Source organism: Ranitomeya imitator, chromosome 3 (assembly GCF_032444005.1).
Source record: "Ranitomeya imitator isolate aRanImi1 chromosome 3, aRanImi1.pri, whole genome shotgun sequence".
NCBI classification, from domain to species: Eukaryota; Metazoa; Chordata; class Amphibia; order Anura; family Dendrobatidae; genus Ranitomeya; species Ranitomeya imitator.
In genome coordinates this window covers 39,854,437-39,868,409 of record NC_091284.1, presented here as the reverse complement: position 1 = coordinate 39,868,409, position 13,973 = coordinate 39,854,437, and the positions used below count along the sequence as shown (strand labels likewise).

The 13,973-nt window shown below is 49.1% G+C and overlaps 1 protein-coding gene across 5 annotated transcripts in view; it reads left to right on the top strand.

Annotated features, from left to right (window-relative positions):
- The window catches only part of SON (SON DNA and RNA binding protein), a 124,785-nt gene extending 112,415 nt beyond the window's left edge, over positions 1-12,370 (top strand). For 2 of the 5 annotated variants that reach the window (XM_069760797.1, XM_069760796.1), the window contains 5 exons: positions 895-1,011; positions 2,699-2,846; positions 3,834-3,899; positions 10,513-10,628; positions 11,513-12,370. In XM_069760797.1, coding sequence (XP_069616898.1) covers positions 895-1,011; positions 2,699-2,846; positions 3,834-3,899; positions 10,513-10,628; positions 11,513-11,677 — 612 coding nt within the window. In that variant the 3' untranslated portion in view covers positions 11,678-12,370. Of the gene's footprint in view, positions 1-894; positions 1,012-1,836; positions 2,443-2,698; positions 2,847-3,833; positions 3,900-10,512; positions 10,629-11,512 lie in introns of those variants that run through there. The other 3 variants (XR_011319759.1, XR_011319758.1, XM_069760799.1) reach the window with 3 other exon arrangements.
- The last annotated feature ends 1,603 nt before the right edge of the window (positions 12,371-13,973 follow it).

Genomic DNA, 13,973 nt, shown 5'->3' with positions numbered 1-13,973 from the left:
GCGTATGGACCTCTATGGATTATTTATTTGCCTGTGTGGGTTGAATGGGTTGTTACTGACACCTGGTGAACAATTTCATGTCATGATAGCACCTTTAGAAATATATTTATAAAGAAAACTGGTGACTTGTTCAGTACTTATTTCACCAGCTGTAAATGCTGGATCAGGAGATCCACAGGAATCTTACTTAGTCTAACAACACTTGTCGTTAATGGAAAGGACGATACAAATATGCCAAAGGTTATAACTTACGGCACAAATTGGGAATCTAGAAGTTGAGTATGTATAGGCCCTCAAAATCAAGGGGTTATATTTTTGCCTTTGGCAGTCAGGACTGTGAAGTCTGAGTCAGTAAAAATGTGCCAACTCCAGCTTCAAAATAAAAAAAAATATTCTACGCTATATATATGAAGAATTGCTGAAAAATTATACACAAGCTGTTAATGAAGGAGTTAGAAGTTTGGCTTACCAACGTTATAGCCCTGTTGGCAACATCCACTGGGACAGAAATGATTACTTTTACTAAGAGCTCATTCACACGTCAGTGATATTTCTCATCCGCAAAAAAAAAAAAAGTCTGTTGGCGTTTGCTCACTCACTTTTTGCCTTCGGAGTTTAACCCGTTTTTCTCGTATCACTTGAAGTTTTCTCAAGCTTTTCCTAACAGTCCGTGAAAAATGAACCTCAAACAGATGACATCCAAGTGTTGTCTAATTTTTTTTCATGGACCCATAAACCCACAGACACATTGACATCAATGTTTCTGCCTCCTAATAGTCAGTTTTTCAACTTTTTATTCTACTTTTACACAACTTGCTGCTTTTCATTAAGCCCGTGTCTAGAAGAAGTTCCCCCATAATATCTCCTCTTATATTTGTATAATATCTTCTACAGATCGACGCCTGGGCTCAATCTACATCGATTCCTGGACTGTTCACTGGGACCACCGGAGCACAGATCCTGTCCCCAGAAGAGATCAGCATCAGCGGCCCTCAAGCCTGGCTTAGAAAGGTATATGTCAAGCAAGCGGAGGTTTTGGCCTGAGCTGTGCAGATGCTGAGGACACGGCCAGCGCTTGCTTCCCTTAGACTATTAGTACATATAAGCTTGTCATTACAATGTGTCACAAACCGCCATGAAATGAAACGAAAGTACTTTTTGCCAGTTGCCTCCATTCCGTTTCATTTTCGGCAGTTTTTTTTTTACATTGCCCGTTTTAGAAATATTACTTTTTTTTTCCCCCCCTATTTTTTTTTTTTTTTTGGTGAAATCATGAATTCTTGTGTTTCCCAAAAGTGGTCTGTTTCACTGTTCCTTTATCCGTGTTGGTCGTTCACATGATAAGAAACAGAATAATGTCCTACGAATACCCATTTTCTCGATCGCTTCATTGAAATCCCTTGTGCTTGTGCCAAAAGTCTCACTTTAGAGCAACAACTGATGGTATGCAGAGAAGTGGAGATGTCACTGTGCCGAAAGGGAGAGGACAAGCCAGGAGAAGACCATCTACATTGACCACCTTGTGGAAGAGAAAGCACAGGACTGTCCTTGGATTACTCGACCATCTCGAAGTTTCTGCAGGACCTCAGCGGCGCTATGGCTTTCCCGACTCTCCCCTCTGCATATCAGATGTTGCTTCATATACTTATTGGACTCCATTCAGGGATTTTGCAATCAAATGAAGCGGTTTCTGATTTTGGAAATTTCTGCGTGTTAACATGTGAACGTAATACACCCAGGGCTCCCGGACGGAGCGGAGGCGCACTTTGTTGTATTGCATGGCGGGAGCGGCACAGTGAAACAGACCTTGATGTTGAAAATTCTATCATTACAAAGCAGGTTCTAAAGAGGAATCGGACCCCGGTGTGACTATGGCTGGGGTCTAGGTCACTCCCAGCCCTTCTTTTATGAAAATGTTCCTGGCATTGAGAAGGGCGAATGGAACTCATAAGTAAGTAAACCCTTGGGTGTTGAAAAGCGAGGAGAATCCAGCATGGAGGGAGGTTCTTCTGCATGATCTGGTTCAGTCCAACATATCTGGACATGACAGGTCAGAGGCTTTTCGAAGCGATCTACATTTTGGTGATTGAGTACACTTAACCTTTTTGTTTTCTTACTGTATCATGTCGAGGTCTGCTCTGTATCCCACTAACGTTGGTCGGGGGTGGGGTGGGGGACCATGTGTTACTGTTCAGAAGCCTGTTTTTTGCCACAGTCCAGGATGAAGTATTGAGGCTAGACTTGCCCAGTATTGAGTTTTCAGGAAGACCGCTTTCTGCGTGGGTAAGCAATGGGTTACAAGAGAGGGGATAGTTCACAGTCACCTGTGAACTTTCACCGCTCTGTATGGAAACTTGTTGCAGGGTCAGATCCTTGTATGTGCCTCGTGTCCATGGTCTCTGCCTGCTCTCCTATCACAGCGCTGCGGCCACAGAGGCATAGGTACGTAAGCATTTCAAGAGTCTTTACATTTCATTTACTTCGTACAAACGGTCTGTGGGCTTCTATAATTGTATGATCAGAGGACTGACTAGTCAGGATGGTTACCGTAGGAAGTCTGTACTGTCGTTGTATTAGCCGTATCTGTATAGTGACCGCCTTCATTGGGTTTGGCAATCTGCACTTGAGACCTTTTTCCTGCCGTCGTTGCGCTAATACTCTGCTCGGCTATTTTCTTTCTCTCCTGTCTTTTTCCTAGGATCAGTTTCTGAAGGCTGCACCCGTCAGTGGAGGACGGGGGGCTCTGCTCATGAGAAAAATGGGCTGGAGGGAAGGAGAAGGACTCGGAAGAAATAACAAAGGAAACGTCGACCCTATTCTTCTCGATTTTAAGACTGACCGTAAAGGTAATTAGCCTGTAAAGTTTTTAATTTTTTTTTTTTTTGGGGGGGGGGGGGGGAGGAGGGGCTATGATATACTGCGCACGTGATTGCTGCAGCCAATCACTGTGCTCTGCCGAGGTAGATGACTCAAGCTACTGAATCCAATGACTGACTGCAGCGGTTACATGCCCTATAAACGTGATGTCACTGCTGTACTCAATAAAGACCAGCAGAGCGAAAGCGCTGTACCTCGGTGGAGGGTCAATGCCAGCTCCAACCCAAGAATAAATACAAGTTTAAACCTGAAAACCACTCTTTAGAAAACTGTATTATAGTTTCATAAAGAATAATTGCAGCAGTAAGATACGCATCAAAGTATTGTTATTTATTTTGCAGTCATCATATTCTATAGCACTGTGTACTTTTACAATTGCTCATTTTGCCTTTCTACCCAGCCAATTCTTCTCTCTTCCATTAGTTCTATGACATCACATGATTAAAAACTGACTAGCTGAATCCTTCTAAGCTTTAGGTAGATACAGGAGGTTAAATTTCCCTGCACGTGTCATCCTCCCCTTCAGTTCCTGACCCAGTTCCCTGCCTTTCCCCCCTGCCAGGGACTTTTGCAGTGGCTCATCACTCATGCCGGGAAAATTGACAGATATTTAAAGGAGCACATAAACAGGAGATACATTTGCCGTTATTGTTTCAGTCTTTAGGAATTTTTGCAGCCTGTAAATGGTCTAATAAAAATACTGCAGAGATCCATAGTTACCGGTTTCCTGATCTCCATTTTCCAGCAGCGAGTTCCTCCCTGTTCTCCTCCTGCAGACATAGGCGAGGAAAGGAGCTGCTGCTGCAGCCAGTTGCCTCACGGCCAGAGATGAGATTCAGAGATTATGTTCCTTTATAGCTCTCATATTGGCGACTGATCTCATTTTCTTTGTGTATTTTATAAATCGAGCAATAAGTTACTGTTTTCACTAGTCATTTTTTTTTTTTGCTCTCTAGGTTTGGTAGCGGATGGTGAAAAAGCTTCAAACAAAGCGGTTGTGCCCGCGATGAAGGATCTGTCTGGTGAGTTGATCTTTATATCTATTCATCCATATTGCATTTTAGCTCCAATATTCTTAATATAGGAGCGAGAGAGTTTTTTTTTTTTTTTCTGGTACAGAGTTCCAAATCCTTTGCAAAGACAGATTTAAAGGTGTGTTTTTGGAGACTACAATTTTATGGCCTGAGCACAAAATTTGTGATGATGGCACAAGGGTCCAACCCCCACCCCCCTCCAGTGATCCTGAGAACAGGGCCCCCATGTGAAATGAGCTGTAATGCGTGCCTGCCTGTCTGACAACTGTTCCCATAGACCTGTGTCTTCCCATCGTACGGCTCTGCACAAGACTACAACTCCCATCATGCGGACTGTCACGAGAATGGTAGATTTGCAACGGCTGGAGACCTGCGTTTTGGGGATCATTGACAGAGACAGCAAATGTTAAAGGGGGGTGGTCAAGCATGCATAGTATTGCTTTTTCTCTATCGCCTTTCATTGGGGGACACAGGAACCATGGGTGTATGCTGCTGACACTATGCAAATAAAAAAGTTAGCTCCTCCTCTGCAGTGTACACCCTACCGACAGGAAGTAGGATATTCAGTTTAGCTTAGTGTCAGTAGGAGGTGGACACGGGTCTTTCATTAGACCCTTATCTACCTCAATGTGCGTCGTTTCTTTTCAGGTTTTTCCGGAGGGATACAGGGTGAACAGTCACACCTGTAGTCCCACAGTGCGGACTATGAGTACGGCGTGTACTGCCACCCCGTATCCTCATAGATCCCTCACCAGGACCAAGATCCTAGCACACAAGCGTGCTTAGAAGTCCGGTCCTGGCTCCGTCCCCCACCCACTCGCCCACCAGAGCCTGTCGGTTGCGGAGACGAGGACGTCCATCAGCTCCCTGGACGTCTCATTCCTCTTCAGGTTAGTAACGACGTGGGATATTTAAGGTGAGTATTTTCCCCATTCCATCCCACCCCATACAGATCTTCTAAAGGGGGGATCCCACTGGTCGTCGCCCGTTTGCACGGGCAGCTGCACGCAGTTGCAGGGGCCGTTTTATCCGCGCGCACGGGCCGAGATCCCTTTACCGCACGGCGGCCGTGTTTTTCTGTCTGCCGCGCCGCTTCCATAGCTGCGGCCGTTCTGCCTCCTGTTCTGGCCCCTGCGACCGTACGATTCCGGCCGCCCTTAGCGCCATCTGTGCCAGCGCGGCGGCTCCCCTGCCATCTGTGCCAGCGCGGCGGCGTTTGCAGGCCGCCGCGCCGCTTCTGGCCCCCTGCGACCGTACGATTCCGGCCGCCCTTAGCGCCATCTGTGCCAGCGTGGCGGCTCCCCTGCCATCTTTGCCAGCGCGGCGGCATTTGCAGGCCGCCTCGCCGCTTCGGGCCCCTGCAGCCACGCTTCTCCGGCCGCTCTCTGCGGCCGCGATGCCTTTGTCCCAGGCTGCCCCGCCGCTTCATACCCGCGGCGCCGCGGTCTTGCACAGGTGGACGGCGGCCTCTAATTTAGGCCCCGGCTTCCCCCGGGGCCTACTTCCGGCCGCGACTCCGCCACTTCCTCCTTACATCAGGCGGGCTTTTCTCCCGCCCGACTGGTTCAAGTCGGTGAGCTCCGCCCACCAGCGCCATCCTGGCGGTTAGCCCCGCCCACTTTCTCCTGCGCCCCTGAAGTGGTTTTTCGGCACCAGGACCGCTTTGCGCTGGCTCCTCAAAGCGCATAGCCTGGCGTCCTCATCCCTTGCGGCTCAGCATTGCAGCCGGTCCTGGACAGAAGCGTGTCCCAGAAGTCTGCTCTGTCTGCCTGCACCCCTGCGTTAAGGACCATCCACATCATGAGGTGCAGCTTTCCATCCATCACCTGTCGTGAGTACTAACCTTCTGGCTTCTTCATCGCCATGTCTAATCTTAAGGGAAATCGCTTTTGTTCTCCCTCTTCTGCCTTAGTCTAACACTTTGCGTGTTCGCCTTATGCCCACCGCAGCGTCTGCCGTGAGTAGCTCTGCACCGCAGACTGATACTCTTCCCTTCTGAATTTTTCCATCCACATTATGCTCACCGCCCAGGACCCCCCTCCCCCCGCGCCACTCTGTCAGTAGCGGATCTCACACGGGTGTCCCAGACCCTTGTGTCCGTGCTAGATCGGTTGCCCCTGCAGACTTCCGTAGTAGCCAGCGGGTCGCAAGAAGCTCCGTCCGAGACTTCTAATACAGGCCGCGAAAGATCCAGACAGGAACGCTGGTCTGAGTTCTCTTCTCGGTCCACTTCGCCCCACGGTCCTTCTCTGTGGTCGACTTCCCCCTGGCCTTTCCCCCCGGAGTCAGGCGAGGTTTTCTCTGATGCGCCTTCGGAGGATAATTTGGGGCCGGGTTCGAACCAAATCGCTAACATGAGGGATATGGTTCAAAGCCTCATTGGAGCGACCAATCAGACCTGTGGCATCAAAGATTCCTCTACGAAACCCGCAGATCAGGCGGTTTCGTTTAGACGGTCTAAACTACCTCCCAAGGTATTGGCTCCTCATCTTGAATTCGAGGAGCTTCTGGCCAGAGAAAGAGCGAATTCGACCAGACGTTCTCAATGAGACAAGCGTCTTGGAGTCTCATAATCTCTTTCCTCCGGATCTCATTGCCAACCGGATTGAGAGGCGTTAGAGAACGACCTCTCCCCCTGTGGATCCGTCGGCTGCTAGACTTGCCACCAACACAGTCCTTATGCTGTCCGGTGGGGCGGCTCTGAAAGATTCCATCGATTGGATCATGGAATCCTTCGTGAAGTCGGCTTTCGAAACTTGCCGCATCATCCCAATGCCCGACTTTGGCTTCCACTTGGGTTTCAGAGTCTGTATCTGAGGGGCTAAACAACTCCGTTGGGGCATTCAAGCTGGAGCTCCATCAGGCCGGCTGGCGGAACTTGCCACCCAGATTACTCACGCAGGGGAATAATTGGTTCCCTGGACGTCGCGTCTTCTGCCGCACAGGCGCCCAGTGATGTTGTTGCCAGCCGTCGCACTGTTTGGCTCAAGAGTCATCAAAGAAGTCCCTTACGAGCCTGTCTTTTCAAGGTTCACGTCCTTTCGGTTCCAAGCTGGACCAAATTATTAGGACGCCACTGGCGGCACCAGTCCCCTTCTCCAGACCTCGCCCACTTCCCCTTAGGCGGCTACTTCGGTCTTTTCGACCTTTTTCGTAGTTTCGCGGCATCAGATTCCTCTTCGCAACAGCAGAGGCCACAGGCACGTTAAGAGAAGAAGGTATTCTTCGTCTCACTCTTTCCTGGCGTGCCCGCTACTCCTAAGGCGGATTATCCAGGTCCAGGACTGGAAGTTCCACCTAGGCATGACCCACGACTAGACCCCAGCCCGTTTCTCAGGCTGGGCAACCATCTCCTGTTCCTCAGGGACGTCTGGGTCTCCTCAGTAGAGGACGCATGGGCCAGGGCACTTGTTCCCTCTAGAGACAAAATCTTCATTTCACGGTCCTGGGATCGTTTTCTTCAAATCCCAACCTCCAGGAGACCCCGCTCTAGTCCCGGGTTTCTTTACTGCCATTGTTTCCCTCCTTAAATCCGGGGTAATCGTTCCCGTCCCAGAACTGGAACGGTTCAACGGTTCACAGGCATCTCTTCGAATCCTTTTGTACTGACAGAGGACGACAAGGTTCGTCCCAGTCCGGATCTCAATCTGCTGAACAGGAAGTTTCGTCGGAGACACTTCAGGATGATATTCCCTCGTTCAGTAATCGCTTCCATGGAGGCTCAGGAATTTCGGTTTCAGGCTCCCGAAAGTCTATCCATCTTTCCCAACATTCTAGCCGTTGCGGGTGGCTCGTCAACAGGAAGAAGTTCCATCTTGTTCAGCACCTCGTATCTCCGGGCATGTTCTCCGATACTTGTCGGACCAGAGTCTTCCTTCCCGAAGACAGGATATCCCTCCTTTGTCAGGAAGTTCGCTTGCTCCAGGGTTTTCGGCTCCCCTCCTTTCCGACGGGCCTTGAAGGCCCTAAGGAGGTTGGTTGCAACATCGGAAGCAATTTTCCCTTCGCCCGTTTCATTCAAGAATTCTTCGGCAGGCTATTCTATCACAGGGGACAGGTCTGTCTTTTCTCTGCATCGTCCGATCCGGCTTTCTCCCGGGTCAAACTGTTCCTCGACTGGTGGCCGAGGTCACTTCTCTTATCCCAGAGTAGATCCTTCACAGCCTTCCTTCCAGTTCCCTGGCAGGTGGTGACGACGGACGCCAGGCCGCTCGGCGGAGGCGCGGGGCTTTGTTTCCTGTTCTTTCAGGGTTGTTGGTCGGCGCAGGAGTCCTCTTGGCCGATCAATGTCCTCGAGTTCCGGATCATCTTTCTGTCTTTCCTTCACTGGGTAAGGATTCTCAGCAGCCTGCCAATTCGAATCCAGACAGACAATGACACAGCAGTGGCATATGTCTACCACCAGGGGTGGACTCGGCGATCCCTGGCCTCGGCCGAGATTCCAGGATCCTCCTTTGGACAGAGGCAACGGTCCTGGTGAGCTCCGTAGTGCATGTCCCCGGCATGGACTTTTAGGCCGCCGACTTCCTCGGCCGCGAGGGCCTCGCGGCGGGGGAAGGGTTCTTCAGGAGGTTTCCTATCGGATTGCCCTTCAATGGGGGACTCCAGAGGTGGACCTCATGGCGTCCTGATTGAACAGGAAGGCCCCTCGGGTCGGCCCAGGGTCCCGTGATCCTCTCACAGTGGTGTTGTCACTCTGGCCATTCCTTGGTCGCAGTTCGTGCTCCCCTATTGGTTCCCACGCCTTCCCTTGCTTTTCCAAGCTGTCGAAAAAGATCAAGGCGGGATGGGTGCCGGTCATTCTGATCGTTCTGGATTGGCACAGGAGGTCTTGGTCTGCAGACATCGTCAATCTTCTCGCGGACACCCCTGGTGCCTTCCAAACGGACCCGATATGCTGTCTCAGGGTCCGATCTGCCACCCGAATTATCGGTCGCTCAGTTTAACGGTGTGGCTGTGGACTCCACAGCTCTAAGAGCGTCCGGCCTTTCGGCCCAGATGAGCCACTCTATAATTCAGGCTGGGAAGCCTTCGTCTTCTTGCAGGATTTACTATCCTACCTGGAGGGCATACTTTCGTTGATGCGAGTCCAACCGCTTTTCTCCTATGTCCTTTTTCCCTGCCTTCCATTTGGTTTTCCCTCAGGCAGGACTGGATTCGGGCTTCGCTCTCAGTTCCCTAAAGGGCCAGGTTTCTGCGCTCTTCTTCCCTTTTAAGAAGGCGTTATCTTCTCAGCCACAGGTTACGACCTTCCTTCAAGGAGTAGCCCACACTGTCCCTCCGTACAGGGCCTCTGTGGATTCATGGGATTTAAAGGTTGTGTTGGTTGTTCTTAGGGGTTCCCCCTTTGAGCCTCTCAGGGAGTTTTCCCTGTCAGTTCTATCTCGGAAGGTGGCCTTTCTCAGGTGCATCTGTTCGATCCGCCGTGTTTTCGAGGTGGCGGCCATTTCTTGCCGACCTCCTTTCTTGATTCTCCACCAGGACAGGGTGGTCCCAGGCCTCCGCCTTCTTTCCTTCCTTCCTTCCTTTCTCGAGGTGGTTTTCATCTTTCCACCTCAACGAGGACATCGTTCTACCTTTCCTTTGTCCAGCTCCGACTCATCCTCTGGAGTGATCGTTGAACAGGCTGGGCCTCGTCAGGGCAGTGAGGATCTCCCTGGCTAGCACAGCCGCTTTCCGAAAGATGGATTCTCTTTTCGCCATCCCTGATGGCGTGCGTAGAGGCCTGCCGGTTTCCAAGGCGACTATTGCTCACTCTATCAGAACGGCAACTTTCGAAGCTTACCGGGTCAAGAACAAGCCTCCTCCTGAGATAAAGCTCACTCTACCCGGGCAGTCGGCGCTTCCAGTGCGGTACGTCACGGGGCTTTTGCCGACGGCTTTGCAAAGCGGCAACCTGGTCTTCCATCCACACGTTTCGCCGAACTACGGCGGACTCCAGCCTGGGCAGAGGATCCTGCAGGCAGCAGTGGTGAGTCCTCGGACCTGATGGAAGTCTGTTTTTCCCACCCCAGGGACTGCTTTGGGACGTCCCATGGTTCCTGTGTCCCCCAATGAAAGGCGATAGAGAAAACAGGATTTTTGGTTGGTTACCGTTAAATCTGTTTCTCGGAGCCTTCATTGGGGGACACAGCACCCTCCCAAGTTAACAGCTCTGTTTACTGTATACGTTTGAGTTCTTTGAACACTCTTTGAGTGTTTGAAACTGTTAATCTATGGAGCGCCGTGGAATTTGTTGGCGCTATATAAAGTTCATTATTATTATATTATTCTTTCTCTTTTACATGTTGCTTCTCCTACTGCTTTCTCACTAACTGAATATCCTACTTCCTGTCGGTGGGGTGTACACTGCAGAGGAGGAGCTAACTTTTTTATTTGCATAGTGTCAGCCTCCTAGTGGCAGCAGCATACACCCATGGTTCCTGTGTCCCCCAATGAAGGCTCCGAGAAACAGATTTTACGGTAAGCAACCAAAAATCCTGTTATTCACACCGGACCCTCTTTCCCCTGAGCAGCAGTGGTCCCAGCGATCAGAAATTTATCACATTTAGTTTAGTTTTCTTTCGTTTGTTTGTTCAAGAACTTTATGTATATTTTGCAGGAAAACATCCCATCTCTGCGCTGATGGAGCTCTGCAACAAGAAGAAATTGTCTCCTCCTGAATTTGAGCTCGTGGACGACACCGGACCGGAGCACCGCAAGCGTTTTCTTTTTAGGGTAAGAGACGTTCTCTAGGCTCTCAGGGCTGGACGTGTCATCTGGAGGTAGACGGGGTTTGGTCAAGTGTGTGATGTCAGGGCCACTAAGTAGATAAAGAGGAGTGCAATGGCATCCCGGGAACAGGTTACGTGGGTAATTATGCAGGAACCTTGAGCTTGTCGTATCAGTGACATGAAGCATATGTCAGACCAACAAGAGTATAGGCATTCTGTTATTCCTATCAACGTTTCCCATTAGTAGCTTTGGGAACACAGGACCACGTCCGCAGCTCATGAATTGCAAGGACCTCTCAGCTTAGCTGACTTTTTAATACGATATATACTGTTTTTCTCTAAAATGGTTTTACTGTTTTACATACTGGGTGACAAGGGTGCAGTCAGAGTAAGTTGGTGGATAATCAGACCCTGCACTAAAGATGTCATAAAAATTAGATTTCTGTGAGCGGAACGATGCTCCCCATACGGTGGAGCGCCGCCCGGCCATTCGCCCCCCTGTATGATGCAGCGCCTGAAATCCCCCCACACACACCATGGCGGAGTGTGTAGGAGCCTTTTATTGTGGGCTTGCACGCTGCAGCTGACGCTTTTATAGGGGCAGTTCTATATTACGCAAGGGAGTAATCCAGGCACAACTTCTACTATTCACGGCCTCGTGTAGGGCTGGATCTGATACTCCTTGCTCTGAATTCCTGTGCCCCTTCACACCCTTTCCTAGGTTGAGGGGACGGTGCACGATACTTGTATTCATTTCCTATGTGTCGTGATCCATCCCCTCCGCTAGATATAATACAATATATTGTTTTTTTCCCTTAGCTTTTCTTTCTGTGCACAAGAACATTAAATACCTGGATAATAAGTTTACATTCTCCTCCGCCCTGACAGGTAACCGTAAACGGAGTGTTATGTCAACCGAGTCAGCCCAGTCTTACCAAGAAGCTCGCCAAGGCTACCGCCGCTGCCGCCGCTCTCCAGGCCCTGGGTGCATTACCGAAGGAAAACATGACCTCAACAACCAACTTCTGCAGTGCCTCGTCCACTACACTGTAGGTCCTTACATCATAATACAGTACTAATGTGCAGACGAGGGAACTCTACCTATCTCTACGTGAAATCCAAGCAGTCGTAATCTTTTTATATCTGCATGACATTGATGTGTTTTGTATCCAAGACCAAGTCTGTTGCTTTTGTAGTTTATGGCTTGTTTGGATTATAATGGCTCTATAGTTTATTTTATGTCTAATCCTAGTTTACAGCTTTTTCTATCACTGGTGGAACAACTTTGTTCATATTGCTATGTTACCATCAGTCTCTCCCGCTGGGTGCAGGAGAGGGTGCCAGGCATAATACCTATGTAACAGGATGCCATGATGGTGACACATAGGTGGGCTCTGTAATCTTGAGGCGTGGGGATAGTATCATAGATTTTAGTGTAAAACCGGCAGTGCTGTAACTACAATTCTCAGCATGTCGTGACAGCCATGCTGGAAGTTGTAGTATCGTTACAGCTTTGAGACCACCACCCTACACATTCCCCACCACTCTGATGGTTGTGACTGGCACAGCTCTTCACCCTTCCAGTTTTTGTTTCGTGCATGTATTTCATTTGTGATTTTATACATGAATCGGATCTTTATGGCTTCGTCGGTGGAGCCAAATTTCTCCTGGCCAGAAATGTGGTCTGCAAGATTAAACATTGCTTAATTGTAAATAAATCTTAATAAACTATCACATCTTGTCTGATTCATTGCATCCTTTCATCGTGAAGATACTGGTGCACAGCCTCTAGTAATTTTCTTTTTCCATAAAAATTTAATTGGACTGGTACGGCTTCCGGAGCATTCTGCAATCATGGCTCTTTTCTGTGTCTTAGAGGGATAGTTCAGGCAAACATAGAAAAAAGAGCGCACTACCAATATGAAAAAATAACTAAACTCGGGGTGCAAAAAAAGCGACCAAAACACTGAAGCTAAATTAAGAGAAAAGGGGCCACTTTATGCAAATGCACACCACACATAAATAAAGAAACAATAATCAAAAAATAGAACAACAGGAATATTTATTACCAGACAATAACTCCAAAAGAAACATAAAACATAATTAAAAACAATAATACATGAGGAGCCTGGTCCGTGTACATACAAAATATACAATATATACATACATATAGTTTAAACCTGCACACTCCTATTAATAGTAATAGACCAACCCTCTGGCTCATGGGACTGAAGATACCCCTGGTAAATAAAGACCCCTATCCGACACACCAATCGTATATTGGCCGAAAAAAAGGAATGAAAGACGCTGCCGTGGTCAGAAAAGACAGGCACCTGTAGCCATGAGAGAGACCACTGACCACACTAATGAAAAGCAGCGTGATGTCAAAAGAGGCAATACCACCAAGATACAAAGCCTAGTAAAAACAAATACCAGACATAAGGCCCATAATACGGCCGGGATACCTAGGAATAACTCACATGAGGGAAGAGAGGAAAAAATACCGTCCCCGTGTGCAGAACTACGGACCAAACGACACGGCCCCACGCGTATCGCCCTCCACAAAGGGCTTCGTCAGGGGAAGATACAGTCTGGGCATGTAACCCTGTTGATATAACGCAGGTATAACTGACCTGATGCAGAGCAGGTGAGCAGGAATCAAGTGAAAGCGGAAGTGCAGCGCCAGACCCAATGCGCAGGCGCTCATAGCAGATGAGGCACAAACCCGTCTCTTAGGAACAGATGAGACGCTGAATATCAATGCGCACGCGCGGTCAAGCAGACCAGATAGCCAGAGCAGTAAGCAAGCGCTTGCCCAGTGCGCAAGCGTCTGCACACGATCAAAGCAGCATAGTACCCAACAAGAGAAACGGGAACGGGGAGCATATGCACATCAACCCGATGCCTAGAAGCACTCAGCAATATCGGAGTGCCCAGGGCGGGCCCCCCAACTGCATTAAACGAGCCTATGACTAATGAAGTATGGCCAGATAGAGAGCCACAACACAGAGGGGTTGTTAGTCAGACCCATATCCGGTCTTGTAGCTATAAGCACTCAGCAAGCTGCAGAGTGCATAAAGCAAAACCCCCACCACATAATAGGTCAAAGCTGTGCTGGTGTAACCACATAGAGGGATAGTTCAGCATAATAAATGGTCAGCACAGCCCATGAAGAACATTAGAACATGATGTCCAGAACTTAGAACATGATAGAGGGATAGTTGTCATTCCATACCAGGATGACATCCTTGTCAAGACTTCCTCTTAATCCTAGAACATTCAGAGTCTGCTGATCGCGATGGACACGTCTCACTTCGGATTGATAGTCATTCAATCGGTCATCTCAGCA